General features: G+C 42.5%; 1 protein-coding gene across 1 annotated transcript in view; it reads left to right on the top strand.

Annotated features, from left to right (window-relative positions):
- Window positions 1-17,767, top strand: part of caprin2 (caprin family member 2) — a 40,629-nt gene extending 22,862 nt beyond the window's left edge. The window contains exons 12-21 of the mRNA XM_061714621.1: window positions 1,851-1,935; window positions 2,763-2,812; window positions 2,922-3,029; window positions 3,107-3,202; window positions 3,277-3,417; window positions 5,510-5,651; window positions 7,085-7,258; window positions 8,589-8,650; window positions 11,371-11,422; window positions 16,740-17,767. Coding sequence (XP_061570605.1) covers window positions 1,851-1,935; window positions 2,763-2,812; window positions 2,922-3,029; window positions 3,107-3,202; window positions 3,277-3,417; window positions 5,510-5,651; window positions 7,085-7,258; window positions 8,589-8,650; window positions 11,371-11,422; window positions 16,740-17,314 — 1,485 coding nt within the window. The 3' untranslated portion in view covers window positions 17,315-17,767. The remainder of the gene's footprint in view (window positions 1-1,850; window positions 1,936-2,762; window positions 2,813-2,921; window positions 3,030-3,106; window positions 3,203-3,276; window positions 3,418-5,509; window positions 5,652-7,084; window positions 7,259-8,588; window positions 8,651-11,370; window positions 11,423-16,739) is intronic.
- The last annotated feature ends 5,711 nt before the right edge of the window (window positions 17,768-23,478 follow it).

The raw sequence follows: 23,478 nt of genomic DNA, 5'->3' as shown, positions 1-23,478 counted from the left end.
GGGAGTTCAACAAATAATGATTCCACTGACGTCATGTTGAAATCCAGGCTCAGATCCTTTCTAGGAGTGAAGTTAAATGTATTCAGCACATACAATGAGACCCCACCCCCTTTTTTTTCCTTCCTACAGGTGTGAATAGAATTATAATGAGGTAGCGGATAGAGACTGAGGTTTTCATCTTTTAGCCAAGTTTCAGTAAAGGCCAAAACTGAAAAAGAGTGGGACAGAGTGGATAGAAATGTTTTCAATTCATCAAAATTTTTCGACAGACTACGAACATTTAGGTGAAAAGTGGAAAAAGTGTTACAATCCAGGTTGATGTCAGAGTGAAACAGATTATTAAACGAATCTTCTGTATAATAGTTACATGACAGATTAGCCGAGCTAGAATTAAACAGGTTCTTGTCAGGATTAAAGTATGTTTCATAAATACCCTCATTGTCCACACTCAGGTCAAAAGGATTCAAAGTAGAAGAGGCGTTTTCTGAAGCGAAAATTACCTCTGTGGTACTAGGAGTTAAGTCAGTGGATGCCATTGGAAAAAAAGTTGGGGGGGGTACCTGGGGGGAGAATCCGCAGGAAGTCTCACACTCACGTTAGGAGCTGTCATTCCGCAGTCAGCTGAGAGAAGCTCCGCCCACTCTGCTTGCAGCGCTATACTCAAACAGAGCGATAATCCACTGATCCCGAGTCCAAAGTTAATCAGAAAACAAACAAACAAACAACAAAAGGAAGAAGTAGTCCATGATCCACAAACGACTGATACATCACTGATCATGATCGTCATCAGTTAAACTGGTCCAAGGCATTGATCTCTCTCACCACCATCACCTTTTCATCCTCCGGTGACGCTCCGTTCGTCCGGATGAGTACTTTGCAATTTCTTGTCCAGGTCGCCTTAATCTTATTTTCCTTTCTGAGATTACGAGCTGCTTTTGCAATATCGCCATTTTTTTTCGTAAGGTGCTCATTCACGTACACACCTGTCCCCCGGAGTTTGGAGCCTTGCTTCAGTAGCCCGACTTTGTGCTTTCTATTCACAAAGCGGAGTATGATAGCCGGTGGTTGCTTCGAGTTGGTAAATTTCCGGGGGAGCGCGTGGCAAGCCGAGATTGTTTGGCTTTGGATGGAAATGCCCTTGCTGTCAAGAAATTGAATCACCTGCGTTTCCAATGCCTCTGTTTCAATACGCGGAGGATCATCGTTATCATTGCTCGCCATCAGGGCTCTGGAATAGGTACGATGTTTGGTCTTCAGGCCGGTGATTATTATATCATCAGTGCGTGAGTATTGCTCAAGATCTTCAAGTCTTGTTTCCAGCGTTTTTATCTTTTCATCCTTCTCGTTGATCTTTGTTTCAAGATTGTTTACCTGCAGCTGGAGGGTTTTCACCTGTTCCACAAGCCTCAGCATAGATGTTTGCTGGGTTGAAATTTTGCCAACTTCCAGGTGAAGTGACACCAGTGATTTTTTTAATTTCTTCCATCTCATCATCAGATGGCTGGATAGGCTGTTTTTTAGGTGGCATACCTAACCCAAATGAGCCTGTAGGCTATTCCTATTTTTAAATCAAAATGCTGTAGTAGGCTGCGGAGGTGTCTTGCATGTCTACCTGCCTGTCGGCCATTTTCAGGTTTTTTGAATGATACCAGGTTAACTGGTGCAGCCCGGTGGACAACGGGAGTGTAACGTTTCTTCAGTAAGATTTGTGTCTGTGACCTGCAGAATTTATGTTTGAACCGCATGTTGGATTTCTCCAAATTCAATGTTGTGAACAAGCAGTTCAAGTTTCAGTTGAAACAAAAATAATTTCCACTGAAGAGGGTTGTAATGGGCTGTTTTCTGTTCAGGACTCCTTCCTGGATGGGGAGAACTCGCCCACCAATGGCCAGCCCAGACTGATGAGACGACCATCTGGAACTCACTCTCCTCTGGGTAACGTGACTAACTTTCCATTCAATTTTATTTATATAGTCTCTGCCGTCTCAGGCCAGGATGTCAGCAAGCATATAGCAGACATCCACACAAACTACAAGAACGATGGACAACAATGATGGTTATGAGATACTTACAATAAATAAAAAATGGAAAAGGAGAAGAAAAGAAGGGTGATGGGCACCGCCCAGTGGATCATGTCGATGCCCCCCTGCAGCATAGGCCTATAGCAATCTCAAATGTAGCTTTGTGGTAGATATGCTAACTATTATAGTCTTGTTCTATAGCTGCAACTATGACTACTGACTCAACACACTAGAGTTTACACTAACTAGAGGTTTACTAACACTAATTACAGGTTTACTAAACACCAAGTAGAGGTTTACGAACACCAGCTAGAGGTTTACTAAACACCAACTATAGGCTTTACTAAATAGAAAGGTTTTAAGTTTAGTTTTAAAGGTGGAGGTGGTGTCAGCCTCGTTAACCCAGATTGGAAGTTGGTTCCATAGTAATGGTGCCTGATAGCAGAACGCCCGCCCTCCAAATCTACATTTGGATACTCCAGGAACTACGAGTAAACCTGCACTCCGAGAACTGAGAGCTCTGCCAGGAACATATGGCACTATCAGGTCTTTCAAATATCGCGGAGCAAAGCCGTTTTGGGCTTTATACGCAAGTAATAAAATTTTTAATTGGATTCTGAATTTTACGGGTAACCAATGGAGCGACGCTAACACTGGAGAGACGTGGTCTGTCCTGCTGATTGGAGTTGGAGCTCATTATTTAGATGGTCATTCTTGACTGTCATGTTTTGTGTTTTCCAGCTCAGAGCGGTCTGAGAAGCCCGGCCGACGTCCTACCTAAAACAATGACTGTAAGTTCTTCTTTTTAATACTTCCTCCTCCTGCATCTGTCCATCCTTTCCCCTTCTGCGTTCGTCCCTGTCCTCATCCTCCTGCTTTCCTCTTCCCTCCTTCCTGCAGTCCACCCCGTTGCCCGCCCGGCTTGTGGAGCGTAAATCCAGCCTGACCAGTGGGGACCAGAGCCTGCACACCAGTGACCTGGAGCTTTCCTCCATGGACCCGTCTCACGTGAGGGAGAGACTCAAAGCAGCGCTGCACGATGCCTCCATGTGTCTGTGCTTGTTAAAAATGTCTGGTTTGTGCAGGAGACTCTGCAGCTGGCCGACGGGAAGTCGTTTTCCCCCCCACCTCACTACCGCAGGGAATCAGTCGCCGGTCTAGAAGAGAAGGGCAGTCCTTGTGTAAGTTGTCCAATCAGAAGAAGTCTTATTGGATCTGGAGGTGAGGCTAACGCACTGACCCCTCCCTGAACTAGACACCAATGACTGATTCGGGGAAGCAGTCCCCCTGTAACGGGGTGAGGTCCTGCACCTCCACCCCACCCCAGCCAGAGACCTTCTCCACCCCTCCTGCCAGACGGGCCCTCACCTCTGCACAGTTCCAGAACATTCAGTCAGTAAGTTTAACCTGGATGAGCCTTCGCTGGCTCTCACAACAGGACCGTGAGTGGAACCGTGAATGGAACTAGAGATGCACCGATCAGGATGTTGAGGGACGATCACCGATCTCCAAAATCAGTATTTGCCGATCCCGATATCACCGATCACAGCGCGAAATCCATAAATTCATCAATATTGTTGTCTCATGTACAACACTGACATTGTATTAGGTATAAAAATTAGGAAATGAGAAAGTATTATGAATTGTTTTATTTCAGGCTGAGGCAATATGCAATATTTCACCCTCTAGAGACTCTTGGAGACGATTTACTCAGCTTACAAAGAGTAAGTGTAGCTTACTAGCTTCAGCTTTCCTGTGGTAATAATTATGTACAACATATGTACCAACAGCAGACATGTCACTCTCTAAAAGTTGATACAAGTTGTAAACTATGAACGATAGTTTTCCTGTGGAAAGAGGAATTAAATCTTAAATTAAAAATGAATGATGAATTAAGCTATGTGAAAGCTTTAGCGTTAGCATCCGCCGCGTGTGAGGAAACTCTTGTGAGTGAAGCAAAACTCTTCACTAGAACTCCAAACGACTCGTGAAGCGACTGACACGACTGTCGTCCTGCATGAGGGTTTGGACTGTGTATAGTCTGGTAAAACTCCGACAGGATTTTATCAGCGAAATATTTGACTCTGCAGCATGTACCGGGATCCAAGCTGCTAACGATGCGTTTAAACACGATGTCTTATACAAGAGAAAGCGGCTGTTGAGCAAAACATATGAATTAATTACCTTACGATGTAGTTCTTTATTTTTCTTGCTGTCGTTTACCGGTCTCTGTTACGTTCAGCGGAGTTAGCGGCGTTGCTCCTGTTCTTTCTCTGCCTTAGCGGCAGCCAGCTTTGGCAACTCAATATACTCCTCCATGTGAAAAACCTTCACATGTCTTATCAGCTTCGTTGTGTTTAAATTCTTTTATAACATTCCTTCTCGGGGTTTCTCCTTTGGACACACCTTGCAAAATGCAAATTTTTTGTCCTTTTCGGACATTGTAAAACTCCAATACCAGCAACGGCACTTTCACTGACTACGTTTCCATGCATCAATAACCCTTTTCCAACTGGAATATTAGCAATAACCCGGTTTTGCACGGCCATGTAAACACCAATAACCCCTTTGAATAACGGGAATTTGCTCATATTCCGGTTTTTTAAAATATGAATATGAGCCAGAGGTTACTCCTTTTCTAACCTGAATATTGGGTCATGTAAACACCAAACGGAACATCCCCATCAAACGGAACATGAATTTGTTTTCTGCACATGCTCTGTTCACAAGGAATCCTGGTCTTTTGAGTCCAGGAAGTTCTTCTAAACACGGAGAAACACAAGACCAGGAGGAGACTAATCACTTCATAAATGTAATGAAGGATATGAACATTTCTGCATTTGTAGACGGTAGAAAGTACCGGGATAACGAGATTTACAAGAAGGTGAGAGAAAAGTTGCGCGAAGCAGCATTTGTAGGAATGCCAGACCAGATCAAGCTCCGCTGGAAGACGCTGGAAAAGGAGAACTACAGGACCGAGAAACAAAACGACTTCTACTGGGCTGTTCATTATCCTCCATGCTGCTGTTATTGATTTGGATACAGGAAGAAGAATCTGAAATGACGGGAATTGCATCATGACGTTCTCGGTGCGTCGCTGGTTTGATCTAGATATCCCAAATGATTCATTACCATGTAAACGGGGATAACCCTGTTTACTCACGCATGGAAAGATTATTCCCAATGTTTCAGTAACCGGAATATTGACCTTAACCTGAATTTTGACTGCATGTAAACGTAATCAATGTTGATGTTTTGTAGAGACGGCCACGCCCTCTTAGGACACCCGGGTCTGAGGTGTGGGAACACACGCACGGGCGGCGGTTTGTTGTTCTAAACGTCATCTGATCGGCCCGCTTTGAACTTTGATTTTCCGATCTCCAATCAAAACCGATAGGAGCATTATCGGCCGATACCGATGGGTTGCCGATCGATCGGTGCATCTCTACATACAGTCCTCTGGTGTCCCTGACCCTCTGCTCCTGCAGGTCTTCAAGGCCGGCTCCGCCCTGCCCCAGAACGGGGATCCGCACTACAAGCTGAGCCCGCCGGTCTTTGAGACGCGCTACAGCACCGTCAGCACCCAAACCCCGCCAGAGTTCGCCCCGGCCGACGACGAGCCTCAGCTGGGTAGGTTGACCCCTGCACACCAGGGGCCCCGCGGCCCATCACAGGACTTACGTCCAGACTGTTCAAGGGTCAAATCTAGGTCCTCTACTTTTCAATTTGTATATGGTACCACTCGTATCCATCATTCGGCATCATAATATTCAATATCATTCTTATGCTGATGACACACAATTATATGTATCTGTTACTGCCAATCATTTGAGCCCAGTCAATGACCTCATTCAATAAATTACAGATATCAAGTATTGGATGGCAACTAAATTTTAACAGCTGTTTAAGGAAAAAACAGAGATTCTTTTAGTTGGTCCAAGTGCTCTGAGGCAACAAATTCTCCCTTTGTTAACTCTGTCAGTAAAACCTTGTGAGCTTGTCAAAAACCTGGGTGTTATTTTAGATGCTGATCTTAACTTCCAGAAACACATAGCTAATGTCTCCAGAACTGCCTTCTATCATCTCAGAAATATATCTAAAGTAAGATGCTTTCTGTCACAATCAGACTCTGAAAAACTGCTTCATGCTTTTATCAAGTACTTCTTATTGTCTTTAAATCTATGAATGGCTTAGCTCCCTCCTACATGGTTGACATGCTGAATACATGACAGATCCCTAAGATCAGGGGTCGGCAACCCGCGGCTCTTTTTTTCCTTTTTTCTCTTTTCTTTTTCCTTTTTTAATCTCGACATTTTGACTTTTTTCTCGACATTTTGACCTTTTTTCGACATTTTGACCTTTTTTCGACATTTTGACCTTTTTTCGACATTTTGACATTTTTCTTGACATTTTGACTTTTTTCCTCGACATTTCGACTTTTTTCTCAAGATTGTACTTCAACATTAATCTTGACATTTCGACTTTTTTCTCAAAATGCATAATGAAAAAAAAAATCTTCCCCCAGTTCTAATTAATATAGATACATACAGCATGTGTTTCCTTCATTCTAAGGCTTATGCAAGACTTTTAATTTTTTGCGGCTCCAGAAATATTTGTTTTTTGTGTTTTTGGTCCAACATGGCTCTTTCAACATTTTGGGTTGCCGACACCCGCCTTAGTTCATCAAATAAGTCTTCTCATCATACCTAGAATCTACACTAGATCTTCTCATGGTGCTTTCAGTCACTACTACACACTCTGGAATTCCTCTCTGCAGGAACTAAGGTCTGCTCCAACAGGAACCAAGGTCTGCTCCAACAGCCTTCTTTCAAAAGCAGACTAAAAACCTACCTTTTTGCACAGGCGTTTGACTAAACTTTACATGATTGGCTGAGTGATGGCATTTTTGTTATAATGGAATTATTGTTGTTGTTGTTTCTCTTGACATCCTTTTCTGTTATTGTAACCCTGTAATTTTGTTTAAGTATTTGAGCACATTAGTCTATGCTCGTGTGAAATGTGCTATATAAATAAACTTGCCTTGCCTCCCTGTGTGGTCTCAGTGTACCAGTCAGATTACTCGGTGAACAGCAGTGGGCAGAGTTTCCTGTCTCCGGGACAGTTAGGTGGTGGCGCGGCTCGGCCCAGCCAGTCGTACTACAGAGGATCCGTCAGAGGTATGGCACGTGGTGGCAAGGGACTGGCACAAAACCCTCGCTCTTCTTGGTGGCACCGAGGTATCTATCCACGTCTGTCCTGCTTCACACTTTTCACCGTGTCTGCTTTCTCTGCTGTTTTTGTTTCAGGATTAAGGGTGGTTGGTTAGCGTTGCACCATCACTGTTCCCAACTCTGGTCTTCAAAGACGTCTGTCCTGCAGGTTCTAATGTTTCCTGCTCCATCACACTGGCGTCATGAACTACGGAAGAGTATCAGGGCCAGGCAGGAGAAAAATACAAATATTTAGAGGAAATTTTTTTTTTATTATTATGCACTTCGAGAAAAATGTTGAAATGTTGAGAAAAAAGTAGAAATGTATTTCAATTCTTGAAATTTCAACTTTATCCTCGAAATTTCAACTTTATTTATGAAATTTTGACTTTTTTTCTTGAAATTGCATTTCAACGGAAGCGTATTACATTCACTTGAGGAAAGGAAAAATCTGCTCTGTTTTTCTGAATTAACGAGATAAAATTTTAATTTAAAAAAATCTGCTGTTTTTATGAATTAACGAGATAACATTTTAATTTAAAAAAATCTGCTGTTTTTCTGAATTAACGAGATAAAATTTTAATAAGAAAAAAATCTGCTGTTTTTCTGAATTAACGAGATAATTATCTCAGAATTCCGAGAAGTTTTAATGAAAAAAAAAATAAATCTGCTCTGTTTACAACCTGCGAGAAGCTGTCACAACCACAAAGTCCTGAGGTTCCTGCGCAAAATCGAGAAACTAATAACAATACCATCTATATAACTTAAACACAAGACTATCTCCCAATGTTTCAAACCAAAAGCAAAATAAAACTGGATTAAACTGGACAGGAACAGGTTTTCTTCCATGAAATAGAGTTCTCAAGGGAATGACAGTTTCTTGCAAGTTGTGAGGTTAATTCAGAAAAACAGAGCAGAATTATTTTTTTTTAATTAAAACCTTTCTCAGAATTCTGAGATAATTATCTTGTTAATTCAGAAAAACCAAGCAGATTTTTTTTTTTTCTCAAGTGAATGCAATACGCTTCCGTACATTTCAACATTAATCTCGGCATTTCGACTTTTTTCTCGACATTTGACTTTTTTCCTCGAGGTGCACAATAAAAAAAAAAAAAAAAAAAAATCTTCCTCCTTTCAAATATTTTTTCTCCTGCATGGCCCTAATACTCTTCCGTACTGAACAGATTAGTGTTGAGATTGATAACAAGTGAAGATGACCCATCCATATGAGTCAGGCGTGCTTGAGCAGGAAACATCCCAAACATGCAGCCCTCCAGGACTAGAATGGGAAACCTTTTTAATGTTTTTTCTCTATTTAATTTGTAAGAAGTTTTCCTGACTGCCTACTTCTCCCCAGGAGGCTCCTACATGTCTCAGGCTCATTTCCGGGACTCCGGCCCTCCCCTGTACGCTGCCAGAGTGAGTCCATTCCTTTTTTTTTCATTTCTGTTCTGTGAAATCATAATCCAACCTCAGTTCACAAGTGTTCAGCACCATTTAAAAATAAACAAATAAAAGCACTTTACACTGTGTTAAGCACAGTCCACTTATATTCCATTTTATTCCAATTAGTTATCAACTACTGGTATCATAGGTCTTTTTAAAACACCACAGGAGTCTGATCTGAGTTTAATAACAGGGATTCATCAGTCGTCCAGGTCTTTGTCATTGAAACATGTTTCTAGTCCGGCAGCTTTCATGGACATGGACACCTGAGAATCATCTGTACAGAAATGCTGCTGACGATCGTGGCTAATGGCTGCAAGAATGCAGAGTAAAAGTCACTGTCCAGGTCCCAGAACCCTCTGAAGGACAAGGGGCCTCATGTACAAAACATGTGTACGCCATCGTCCACGCACACGCCAGGATGTTCAAAGATCAACTTTGCGTGGGTTTGTGCGTACCGCCCGAAAGTGTTGCCAGCTGACGGAACCAACAATAAAGTAGTAAAACACCAACGTATGTTCTGATCGGCCTGCTGAAGTAAACGGATTTAAATTAAACCTTCATGTTTGAAACTCCTGATTTACATCTGAACCAAGAAAGAACCACATCTGACCTCATTTCCCACTGAAATGTCTTAGTGAAGCTTCAACCTGAATCAAAGTAACCTGATGAGTTTTGTGTGTTTGTCTCGTGAAGATGTGATGATTGCTTCCATTTGGGGGCACGGCATCAATTTTCATAGTTACGCTGACAATACACAGCTGTACATCGCCGCGTCTCCTGAAGACACAAAACCAATTGATACCCTTCTTAACTGTATTTTAGATATAAAGTCATGGATGGCAGAGAACTTCTTACAGCTCGACCAGGACAAAACAGAAGTTTTAATTATTGGTCCTGAAGCCAAGAGAGAGAAACCTTTAACAAAACTGCAAGATTTTAAACCATCACATTGTGTAAAGAACCTGGCTGTTATTTTTGACAATGAGGCATATTATTAAGGTTTATGTTTTATGTAAAGCGCTTTGCGTTGCATTTTTTATTAGTATGAAAAGTGCTATGTAAATATAGATTGATTTGATGATAAAAGTAAACGGGAATGAGCAGAGCTGTTCGTCGAGCTTCAGTACTGACGCACAAATGCTGAACATAAACATTCACAAACCTATACGCTTTGCTCCTGAAGCTCAGGCCTGCAAACATGCACAGAAGAGAGAGGGCGGGGGGAGACCAGCACAACAAACTACAAGAACAATGGTGAACATTGATTTAGATTTTAGATATGTTATTTGTCCCGTAGGGAGATTTGTCTTCACTTGCAGTACATTTCATCAACAATAAATAAATGACATGCGTAACAACAAGACAACCTAAAGGGGACCTATTATGGGATCTAAACCTCTATTTTAAACAGGCCTTGAATGTCTTAAAAACAAGCTTTTGATTGTTTTTGCTAAATAAATTAGAAATTCAGCCTCTGAGCTATGTCTCATTCTCTAACCTCATTATCTATGTGGGATTCTGAGTGGGCGGGGCTATGATAATGAGGCTCTGTGCTGATTGGCTGCCTGAATGACGCGATACACCTCTACGGAAAAATGGTGGAAGCTCCGGCCGGCGGTCCTAACACCGTGTCATAACTGCATGCGATTTGAGCGAGCGTCAGCAACAAAATCAATTCCAATGCTTTATTTTCTATTGGACTGTCCTAACTGGCCACAGCGATGCTGCTCGCGTTGAAAGCCGGTTTAAAGCGCTGTAGGAAACAGTCATGGATGAGTAACGGCTGATCCAGTTAGTTGAAATGAGAAGTTATCTCTATGATTCCTCCTCATTTCACTACAAAAACCTCAATAAAGTGGCAGCTGCTGGAGGGAGATGGACAGAGAGCGTCCGATGTCACGCAGTGCTACGATAGTCGGACGCTCACATGCAGTTAACCGGTTTTATAGTTGTGGGCGTGGTTTGCATTTTGATTACGTAACTAAAATGTGCAGAATCTGAACGACTCGAAGAAGTCACATCATACTGGACGGCTCATCCAGGCGGCTGTACAGACACTGCAGAATTTGGTTGCTTTCCTCCTTCTCTGAGTTGGCAGGTTGAGGGGAGACCACTTTATATATGTTAAAGACAGAGAAAACCTGTTTTTCATAATAGGTCCCCTTTAAATGACAGCACAAAAGCAGACAGACAGATCAGCCTGCTGTTCAGGGCAGCTGTGGCTGCAGGGATCAGGCTTTTCCCCAGTCGAGCCTCCTGAACTTAAGAGTTCTGTACCAGATCGTAGTGGGGTTATATGTAGTGGTCTTGTTCTACGGTGGTTGGCCAGAGATGGATTTAATATTTGGTTCTGATTATTTGTTATTTGGACCGATTATTTGAGCAGCTGTTTGTGATGTGTGAGAGTTTGGCCCCGGTCGGTGATGAGATACTTCTGCTCACATGAACTAAATGGACTGACGTTTTAAATCGGACTTGAACCAAGTTTAACGTAGTTATTTTATTCCCAGTAATGTTTTCAAGACTCTAAAACAGAATGTTATCAACCATGTGGGTTCTTGTAAAGTCTACAGTATCAACGATACTGTAGACTGTAGTTTCGGCTTGTTTTTACTTTTGGAGTGAAAAGGTAGCTTTACAAAATGTCTCCAAGCATCAGTTTAAATACTTATTTGTGTTCTCATCTTCAGGATTCCGGATACCAACACTACTACAGACGAGGAGGGAGACAGAACTCCAGTGGTAAGAACACCAGCAGGTCTCTGTTAGATTGTGCTGACTGTATTCAGGTGAGCACCCTGATGATTCAGTTCAACTTTATTTACATAGCATCTGTTACAAAACAATTAATTACATAAACGGCAAGTCAAAAATTTGCCTTTTGGAGGAAATAAACCTGGACCAGGAACTGGATCATAAGGGGGGACTCTCCTGCAGAAGACCAGCATGATAAGAGAGCTAGGAAAGAGGATAAGGAACAGAGAGAAACTGATATATTGTCAAAGGTCCAAAAGAGCGGATATATTAGTATTAATGATCGTTAACTGGAGAACTTCTACGTACATATGGCTGGTACCTGGTTAGTTGGTGGACTACAGAGACCACTATAGAAACAGGTGTAGAAAGCAGACACTGAGGTAGCAGAATATCTAAAACAAAGCTATGTTTGAGACAAACTATTATAGTCTGGTCCTGTAGCTGCAGCCCTAACACAATAGAGTTTACACTAACTACAGGCTTTACTAAACATCGCAACACCATCTAATCCCTTCCTAAAATGCTTTGGGCCAAAAATAATCTGTTTTGTCTGAATTTAGAAGCAAAACATTTCCGGACATCCAGTCCTTGATGTCCCTAAGACATGCCTGAAGTTTAACTAACGGTTCTGTCTCATCCGGCTTCATAGACAAGTAGAGCTGCGTATCATCAGCATAACAATGAAAGTGTATGCCGTGATTCTGGATTATACTTCCCAAGGGCTGCATGTATAAACTGAACAAGATTGGCCCTAGCACTGAACCCTGAATAAAAGACTTCAAATAGACAATTTCTATACAGATGGTCACATAACTGACTTGCAACTGCCTTTTCTAGAATTTTAGATACAAATGGAACATTGGAAATTGGTCTATATTAGCTAAACTGTCTGGGTCAAGAGAAGGTTGGGGTTTTTTTGTTTAATTACTGCAACTTTTGAGTAGTTAGATTCGGGATGGGGTCTAACAGACACAATAAAAAGCTCAGGGAGGTCTACAGGAACCACCGTCACCACATGGTATGTACTTCCGTGTCCAGGTTAAAGGACATCCAACTACAGACCCCCAACTTCAATGGTCTTGTTTGATTGTTTTAAAAGTCAGCAAAAATGAGTTTTAGACAAGAATTTCAGCAGAGAAATCCCCATGTCCTTCGAGGATCATTAGACACCACCGAGGGCACAGTCAATTTCCCCCTTCAAATGATGAGTCTGTTGTTTTGATCACTGGACATTTTTAATCCGTTTGGCCTCAGGACAACCTGACAGGGTGGACCTCCTGAAAAATATATAGACAAACTAAAAACAAGACAACGTACGGGTGAAATAACCACAGCAGAAGTGAACCAAACATCTTGATGGTTAACATCACATTACCCAGGATTCCATTCAGTTCAGCTTTAGGAGATGAAGGATCTGGGATACAATAGAGGGTCTGCATTAACGTCACTTCCCCACTGGTCCCCTTACTCTCACTGAGCAGCAAAAATGTCTGCAACTAGTGGAGAAGACGGGATAATAGGGTTTAAATTAGCGTCAGTTGGACTTGACAGTGACCCGTACAGTTACCTGAAGAACCAGTGGTCCATGGACATTAATATTTGGTACAGTTACCAAGAACCAGTGGTCCATGGACATTAATATTTGGTACAGTTACCTGAAGAACCAGTGGTCCATGGACATTAATATTTGGTACAGTTACCAAGAACCAGTGGTCCATGGACATTAATATTTGGTACAGTTACCAAGAACCAGTGGTCCATGGACATTAATATTTGGTACAGTTACCAAGAACCAGTGGTCCATGGACATTAATATTTGGTACAGTTACCCCAAGAACCAGTGGTCCATGGACATTAATATTTGGTACAGTTACCAAGAACCAGTGGTCCATGGACATTAATATTTGGTACAGTTACCCCAAGAACCAGTGGTCCATGGACATTAATATTTGGTACAGTTACCAAGAACCAGTGGTCCATGGACATTAATATTTGGTACAGTTACCAAGAACCAGTGGTCCATGGACATTAATATTTGGTACAGTTACCAAGAACCAGTGGTCCATGGACATTAATATTTGGTACAGTTACCAAGAACCAGTGGTCCATGGACATTAATATTTGGTACAGTTACCAAGAACCAGTGGTCCATGGACATTAATATTTGGTACAGTTACCTGAAGAACCAGTGGTCCATGGACATTAATATTTGGTACAGTTACCAAGAACCAGTGGTCCATGGACATTAATATTTGGTACAGTTACCTGAAGAACCAGTGGTCCATGGACATTAATATTTGGTACAGTTACCAAGAACCAGTGGTCCATGGACATTAATATTTGGTACAGTTACCCCAAGAACCAGTGGTCCATGGACATTAATATTTGGTACAGTTACCAAGAACCAGTGGTCCATGGACATTAATATTTGGTACAGTTACCCCAAGAACCAGTGGTCCATGGACATTAATATTTGGTACAGTTACCCCAAGAACCAGTGGTCCATGGACATTAATATTTGGTACAGTTACCCCAAGAACCAGTGGTCCATGGACATTAATATTTGGTACAGTTACCCCAAGAACCAGTGGTCCATGGACATTAATATTTGGTACAGTTACCAAGAACCAGTGGTCCATGGACATTAATATTTGGTACAGTTACCCCAAGAACCAGTGGTCCATGGACATTAATATTTGGTACAGTTACCAAGAACCAGTGTTCCATGGACATTAATATTTGGTACAGTTACCAAGAACCAGTGGTCCATGGACATTAATATTTGGTACAGTTACCAAGAACCAGTGGTCCATGGACATTAATATTTGGTACAGTTACCAAGAACCAGTGGTCCATGGACATTAATATTTGGTACAGTTACCCCAAGAACCAGTGGTCCATGGACATTAATATTTGGTACAGTTACCCCAAGAACCAGTGGTCCATGGACATTAATATTTGGTACAGTTACCAAGAACCAGTGGTCCATGGACATTCATATTTGGTACAGTTACCAAGAACCAGTGGTCCATGGACATTAATATTTGGTACAGTTACCAAGAACCAGTGGTCCATGGACATTAATATTTGGTACAGTTACCAAGAACCAGTGGTCCATGGACATTAATATTTGGTACAGTTACCAAGAACCAGTGGTCCATGGACATTAATATTTGGTACAGTTACCAAGAACCAGTGGTCCATGGACATTAATATTTGGTACAGTTACCAAGATCCAGTGGTCCATGGACATTAATATTTGGTACAGTTACCAAGATCCAGTGGTCCATGGACATTAATATTTGGTACAGTTACCAAGAACCAGTGGTCCATGGACATTAATATTTGGTACAGTTACCAAGAACCAGTGGTCCATGGACATTAATATTTGGTACAGTTACCAAGAACCAGTGGTCCATGGACATTAATATTTGGTACAGTTACCAAGAACCAGTGGTCCATGGACATTAATATTTGGTACAGTTACCAAGAACCAGTGGTCCATGGACATTAATATTTGGTACAGTTACCAAGAACCAGTGGTCCATGGACATTAATATTTGGTACAGTTACCAAGAACCAGTGGTCCATGGACATTAATATTTGGTACAGTTACACCAAGAACCAGTGGTCCATGGACATTAATATTTGGTACAGTTACCCCAAGAACCAGTGGTCCATGGACATTAATATTTGGTACAGTTACCAAGAACCAGTGGTCCATGGACATTAATATTTGGTACAGTTACCAAGAACCAGTGGTCCATGGACATTAATATTTGGTACAGTTACCAAGAACCAGTGGTCCATGGACATTAATATTTGGTACAGTTACCAAGAACCAGTGGTCCATGGACATTAATATTTGGTACAGTTACCAAGAACCAGTGGTCCATGGACATTAATATTTGGTACAGTTACCAAGAACCAGTGGTCCATGGACATTAATATTTGGTACAGTTACCCCAAGAACCAGTGGTCCATGGACATTAATATTTGGTACAGTTACCCCAAGAACCAGTGGTCCATGGACATTAATATTTGGTACAGTTACCAAGAACCAGTGGTCCATGGACATTAATATTTGGTACAGTTACCAAGAACCAGTGGTCCATGGACATTAATATTTGGTACAGTTACCAAGAACCAGTGGTCCATGGACATTAATATTTGGTACAGTTACCCCAAGAACCAGTGGTCCATGGACATTAATATTTGGTACAGTTACCAAGAACCAGTGGTCCATGGACATTAATATTTGGTACAGTTACCAAGAACCAGTGGTCCATGGACATTAATATTTGGTACAGTTACCAAGAACCAGTGGTCCATGGACATTAATATTTGGTACAGTTACCAAGAACCAGTGGTCCATGGACATTAATATTTGGTACAGTTACCCCAAGAACCAGTGGTCCATGGACATTAATATTTGGTACAGTTACCAAGAACCAGTGGTCCATGGACATTAATATTTGGTACAGTTACCCCAAGAACCAGTGGTCCATGGACATTAATATTTGGTACAGTTACCAAGAACCAGTGGTCCATGGACATTATTATTTGGCCACGAATCAAGTTCCCTGATATTTATATGTACTTAATTTCTACTCCGGGGAAATACACGAAGTAAAGCTTGAAGGCATACAAAAGTCTTGACACTTGGTCCGACTTCAAGGCAGGATTTGTTGTAGAAATTAAAGTGATGAGGACACAGAATTACGTAACGACAGGAGCAGAATCTTATTGGCTCGTAGATCCATATCACACTGGACGGCTCATCCAGGCGGCTGTACAGACACTGCAGAATTTGGTTGCTTTCCTCCTTCTCTGAGTTGGCAGGCTGAGGGGAGACCACTTTATACATGTTAAAGCAAGAAAAAACCTGTTTTTCATAATAGGTCCCGTTTAAATAAATGGTCTCTGCTCTTGACCAGCGTTTACTGCGTGCTGCCATCTTGAAACTTTGTTTGGGAAAACAACCCCAGCGTGGAATATAAGTGTCATGGAGACAGACGGGAAAGGGAACGAGCAGCGCAGAAAGACCAGAATTAATTTAAAGAGGAATGAGTGTATACATGATCTTACATGATCTATTCTATTCAGATTTAAAATCGGAATAAACCAGCCACTTACTCCGGAATTAAGTTTAATTCGGAATGGCCATTTTCATTCGGAATTAGGTGTTTACATGGTAATTTTTACTTATTTTAAATCGGATTTAATTTTGATTCTGAATTAAAGAGGAATTAAACTTCCCATGTAAATGCACTGATTGTGACCCGTTGTGTTTGGTTTGCAGTGGCCTGGAGCGACTCGTCCCAGGTCAGCAGTCCGGACCGGGAGGGCGGCTTCACCATCGTGGACTCGGGTCACGGGGACTCCATGTCTGTGTCCACGGTGGAGGTCCCGCTGACCCCCCACAGCCACCCCCCCGCCCAGCTGCTGCCCATGCAGCTGTACCCGCTGTCCCAGCCGCTCAGGGTGGCCTTCACCGCCTCCCGCACCGTCAACTTCGCCCCGGGGAACCTGGACCAGCCCATCGTGTTCGACCAGCTGCACAGCAACCTGGGGGAGATGTACGACACCCACATCGGCCGCTTCACCTGCCCCGTGAGCGGCACCTACGTCTTCATCTTCCACATCCTGAAGCTGGCCATCAACGTGCCGCTGTACGTCAACCTGATGAGGAACGAGGACGTGATGGTGTCGGCGTACGCCAACGACGGGGCCCCGGACCACGAGACGGCCAGCAACCACGCCATCCTGCCGCTCTTCCAGGGAGACCAGGTGTGGCTCAGGTTGCACCGCGGCGCCATCTATGGCAGCACGTGGAAGTACAGCACCTTCTCTGGCTTCCTGCTGTACCAGGACTGAACTGCTGACAGGAGACCGTTCGCTTTGCTCTCTGTGAGGATGGAGAACCTCTTCACCACGAAGCCCATTCACACAGGTTGAGGTTCAGCTTGGGTTTGGACCGTGGATGTCCTTGAATGTAGTTCAGTGGGTCCATGATGGCGTTGCTCCCTGTGACCTGAGGACATCTGTGTCCCGCTGCTGGAAACCATTGTGAATCGTATGACTCCTACAGCCAGTAGCCTCACCTGTCAGTCATAACTCTTATGCAATGTTCTGAATTTGTGCCTTTTTTTTGTTTTCTTTTTTGTTTGTTTCAACTGGCTTTTGGATGTTGAGCCATTTGGATGAATGGCTTGTGATCCGGTGAAGTTTCCTCACAGCTCTGCTTGATGCTGGTCTCTATGCATTCAGTCTCACTGCTGGAGAAGCCCAGGGGGGGGGGGTCCGGTGGTGTTGGTGGTGGGTGTGGTGTCAGACGCTGGGACTGCTTTGACTCATGGAAGTGGTCACAGTGTGCCTGAATAAAAGAAGAGCAGTGAAGCTTGTGTTTCTCTCATTTCAAATGTGAACTGTTTGAGCTCATACTTTGCAGGTTCTTCAAATGGGCGATAAGTTCAGCGTTCTCAACTTATGATTTTATTTATGAAGCGTCTATTTAGCGCAGCCCTAGTGGCCTCCTGGAGCTTTTTCAAAAATATTTGATCTTTTTTTTCCTTTTTTTTTTTTTTCCTTTTTCTCAACATTTCGACTTTTTTCTCGACTGACTTTTTTCTCGACATTTTGACTTTTCTCAACATTTTGACTTTTCTCGACATTTTGACTTTTCTCAACATTTTGACTTTTCTCGACATTTTGACTTTTCTTCTCGACTTTTCTTCTCGACTTATTTCCACTTTTCTTCTCGACTTATTTCCACTTTTCTTCTCGACTTATTTCCACTTTTCTTCTCGACTTATTTCCACTTTTCTTCTCGACTTATTTCCACTTTTCTTCTCGACTTATTTCCACTTTTCTTCTCGACTTATTTCCACTTTTCTTCTCGACTTATTTCCACTTTTCTTCTCGACTTATTTCCACTTTACTTTTCGACTTTTCTTCTCGACTTTTTTCGACTTTTCGACTTTTCTTCTCGACTTTTCTTCTCGACTTTTCTTCTCGACTTTTCTTCTCGACTTTTCTTCTCGACTTTTCTTCTCGACTTTTCGACTTCTTCTCGACTTTTCGACTTCTTCTCGACTTTTCGACTTCTTCTCGACTTTTCGACTTCTTCTCGACTTTTCGACTTCTCGACTTTTCGACTTCGTCTCGACTTTTCGACTTCTCGACTTCTCGACTTTTCTTCTCGACTTTTCGACTTCTTCTCGACTTTTCTTCTCGACTTTTCGACTTCTTCTCGACTTTTCTTCTCGACATCTTGACTTTTTTTCTCGAAGTGCATAATGAAGAAAAAAAATCTTCTCAGTTCTAACTAATATAGATTCATGCAGAATGTGTTTTCCTTCTAAGGCTTATACAAGACTTATTTCGACTTATTTCCACTTGTCTTCTCGACTTATCTCGACTTATTTCGACTTTTCTTTTCGACTTTTCTTTTCGACTTTTCTTTTCGACTTTTCTTTTCGACTTTTCTTTTCGACTTTTCGACTTTTCTTCTCGACTTTTCGACTTTTCTTCTCGACTTTTCGACTTTTCTTCTCGACTTTTCTTTTCGACTTTTCTTCTCGACTTTTCGACTTTTCTTCTCGACTTTTCGACTTTTCTTCTTGACTTTTTCTTCTCGACATCTTGACTTTTTTCTCGAAGTGCATAATGAAGAAAAAAAATCTTCTCAGTTCTAACTAATATAGATTCATGCAGAATGTGTTTTCATTCTAAGGCTTATACAAGACTATTAATTTTTTTTGCAGCTCCAGACATATTTGTTTTTTGTGTTTTTGGTCCAATGGGCTCTTTCAACATTTTGGGTTGCCGACCCCTGGTCTATTACAACAGAAGTTGTCTCTAGGATCTTTCCAGAGACCAGAATATAAACCCCCGAGCAATTATTACATAACATAAACAATGGCAGGTAAAAACTCTCCTAGTGGGAGAAAAACCTTAAGCCAAACAGTGGGAGTCAGTTTATTCAGGGTTCCCATGCATCCTGGAAAACTTGGAAAATGACGGGGGGGAAAAAAAGGTCAAATGCCCTGGAAAATCATGCTCCTCCTGGCCTGTTAGTGAATGTAAACGATTTAAAAGTTCTGCGTATGTACATCTGTCATCCCCTGATCAAGGAAACATTAAGGTGCAACATGGAGGAGAAGGTACAGTTAGAGCCGTTCTTCAACCCAGACTGTCGCTAGATTTGGCGACTTTTCAGACGCCGTTAAGGACTAAACGCTTATGGCACTTTTCCACTAGTACCTACTCGCCTTGCCTCGGTTTGGTTCTTTTCCACTAGGGGTCTAATGTGCCGAGTAGATACTTTTCTGTATCTATTCTGCCGAGGTTCTAAGCGGCTGAGTCGGCTGTATCTGACATCATCACACTACAGGCCACCGATTGGTCGGGGAGTTGGAGTCAGACGTCTGAGTCAGGAGGAGGAAATCAGAGAAAGAGACTCTGACGGATTTTTGTTCATTTTATTCAACAGGCAACGGCAGCAAAAGTCTGTTTCATGATCCAACTCTGAGGGTCAGATGTTCATAAACCTGGTGCTGAGGAGAGAATTAAAAAGGGATCTAGACGGTGATAAGGAACGACCAGATCTACCAGGAGCTCTGTCTCTTCATAACTGCTCACGACTCCAGCTGACTTTTCAGCAGCACAGAGACAAACGAAACAAAAAAAGCGTTGCCGCTTGAATCTTCTCTCACTCTCATTTTTTAACTTGATATGGAACACAAGCCACAGACCCAGCAGCACATCTATCATCTCCTCCAGGTTCTACATCTTTAGTGTTGTCTTCTTCATTTAGATACATAATCAAATACGTCCCAGCAGCTTCTCCAACCTCCTACTTCTGATCCAGGTGCTGAATCGTTACGGAAAAGAAACCAGGCCGAGTTGAGCCGAGTAGGTACTGGTGGAAAAGTGCCATAATAATCAGACAAAACTAGCAACTGAAAGTTGAAAAGTGTCGTTAGAAGTGAGGTTTGAGTTTTACACCGTTACATGTACGTTAGCTGCACTATTAGACCAAGTTACTTCTGTACATCAAAATGACAGAGTTGATCGGAATAGTTTTATGAATTAGTCTAAACATGTTAGTGGGGGGAACGCGGGGGAAAACCTATGCAGACACAGGGAGAACATGCAAACTCCACACGGAACCACCCAGTTGAACCAGGATCCAGTTGAACCGAGACCCAGCCAAACCACCTTGCTGTGGCACTACTACACCATGAAGAACCCAGGAGCTGCAGCAAGAACCAGCATGACCATGAGAGGAGGCGTCACTGCGGTGGGACATTTCAGGAGGAGAATACAGACAATGTAGATGCTATTAAATGATCCAGATCAATGAGTTGAGAGGGACGGGTGCAGATGCATCATGGGAGTGTTCCCAGCAGCCTCGGTGTGTGTGTTCTGACTGCATCTTTTAGTTCTGCTCCTAGACTTAAAGGTTTTATTACAAAGGAACCATTCCACCCTCCAATGCAGAGAGGGAAATTAAAAAGTGGAGTTTAAAAGCAGAAAGTAAAGATGGACCTCCATTAAAAAGAATAAAACAAATGAGATGCAAGAAATAAAGGTTGCAGTGCATTGTGGGAGATTACTGCAATGTAAATAAAGAGGTTTTTTAACTTTGATTTAACGCAACAGAGTTTCAGCAGCCCTGATGCATTCGCTCTGGTTCTGCTGCTGCAACCGCAGTGGACACGCCGTGCCGGGAACCTCCTCGTCACCCACCGCGACAACTGGAGAGTGACTGAGGACACAACAAATGAGTGCCGGGCCACTCTCCTCTTGGCCTCCACCTTCAGATCGCACCACTTCTTTTTTATTTCTGCCACAGATCTGTCCGTGGCACTCACGGCGTTTAGCGCAGCAACGACGTGCTGCAACTCACTGGCTTTATTTTTGTTAGTGATGCCACTACCGTGACCACCAAATAATGTGGTTTTCCTGCCTCCACCTCATCCACACGCATCTCCATCTCAGTCTCCGTGAAATTTAGTGGCACGGTGGCTCGACACGTCTCATTCATCCTGACGCAGCAGAAAAAGGCAGCAGGAAGCCGCTGCACATGCTCAGCAGGCTCATTCATATGCAAATACAGTCATGGACTACTTTGCATTGCCCATTTATGGTATGAAGTGGGCGTGTAGAGGGCGGGATATGAGGAGAATTCACCTGCGCAACCTTCCAGCTGGACTGTGATTTATAAAGAGAACATTGCGTGCAGATGTGCGTGCACATGGTTTTATAAATCAGGATTTTTTTGTGCGCACGCCATTTTCAGCTTTTGAGCGCACGTACACTTTTAGTATGAATCCTACACACTCTTTTATAAAGGAGGCCCCTGGTCTTAATGAGACTTGGGTAGCAGCTTTCTGGACTAACTGCATCTGTTTGCTTCCACCTGCCTGCTGTGTGCTGCTGACGTCCCTGACTCCCCCGGTCTGGCCTTCGGCAGGAGGGTCCCCCCTTATGAGCCAGGTCCTGCCCAAGGTTTCTTCCCTCCTAAAGGGGAGTTTTTCTTGCCACTGTTTGGCTTAAGGCTTTTCTTCCACTAGGGGAGTTTTTACCTGCCATTGTTTATGTAATAATTGCTCGGGGGTTTATGTTTATGTTTGTTTGTGTTCATGTTCTGGATCTCTGGAAAGCGTCTAGAGACAACATCTGTTGTATTAGACGCTATATAAATAAAATAAAATTGAATTGAATCTGTTTGATGGATGTTTGTCTGATAGCTGAAGGCTCTCGTGCCCTTTGTAGACTTCCAAACTCGTGGAACAGCAAGTAAACCAAGTAAAATTTAGGCAGCAGAGTGTTCTGCTGGGGCAGTAAGTTATAGATCTTTTTTGTGTTTGTAAATGATGATTACGTAAACTGTATGCACGCACATTTAGGCAACAGAAGTATGGCGGAGATACACAGCTTGTCAAGCGATACAAGGGGATTATCAACTAAAGATCGCAAACTTTAGCTTAACAAGTTGACTTTTGACAAATGGTGTCCGACTTCCAGATCCGTGTTCTATTAGTGAGTGGGTTAAAGACGTTAGTTTATATCTGGCTACTGTAAATGTGGCCACTTGCTGCGAAACCGAGAGAAATTACAAGCCTGGATGTCACTGGATGCTTATGAAAACATTCTGTGGTCACATACAGAATGTCAAATAACATGGGATAGACTCAGAGTTTTTGTTGTGAGAGCAGATTCTGTAATATATATATATATATACAGGTAAAAGCCAGTAAATTAGAATATTTTGAAAAACTTGATTTATTTCAGTAATTGCAGTCAAAAGGTGTAACTTGTACATTATATGTATTCATTGCACACAGACTGATGCATTCAAATGTTTATTTCATTTAATTGTGATGATTTGAAGTGGCAACAAATAAAAATCCAAAATTCCGTGTGTCACAAAATTAGAATATTACTTAAGGCAAATACAAAAAAGGGATTTTTAGAAATGTTGGCCAACTGAAAAGTATGAAAATGAAAAATATGAGCATGTACAATACTCAATACTTGGTTGGAGCTCCTTTCGCCTTAATTACTTCATTAATGCGGCGTGGCATGGAGTGGATGAGTTTCTGGCACTGCTCAGGTGTTATGAGAGCCCAGGTTGCTCTGATAGTGGCCTTCAACTCTTCTGCGTTTTTGGGTCTGGCATTCTGTATCTTCCTTTTCACAATACCCCGCAGATTTTCTATGGGGCTAAGGTCAGGGGAGTTGGCTGGCCAATTTAGAACACAAATACCATGGTCCATAAACCAGGCACGGGTAGATTTTGCGCTGTGTGCAGGCGCCAAGTCCTGTTGGAACTTGAAATCTCCATCTCCATAGAGCAGGTCAGCAGCAGGAAGCATGAAGTGCTCTAAAACTTGCTGGTAGACTGCTGCGTTGACCCTGGATCTCAGGAAACAGAGTGGACCGACACCAGCAGATGACATGGCACCCCAAACCATCACTGATGGTGGAAACTTTACACTAGACTTCAGGCAACGTGGATCCTGTGCCTCTCC

The sequence above is a fragment of the Cololabis saira genome, chromosome 23 (genome assembly GCF_033807715.1).
Source record: "Cololabis saira isolate AMF1-May2022 chromosome 23, fColSai1.1, whole genome shotgun sequence".
Lineage (NCBI taxonomy): Eukaryota > Metazoa > Chordata > Actinopteri > Beloniformes > Belonidae > Cololabis > Cololabis saira.
This window is presented reverse-complemented; position numbering and strand designations above follow the sequence as displayed.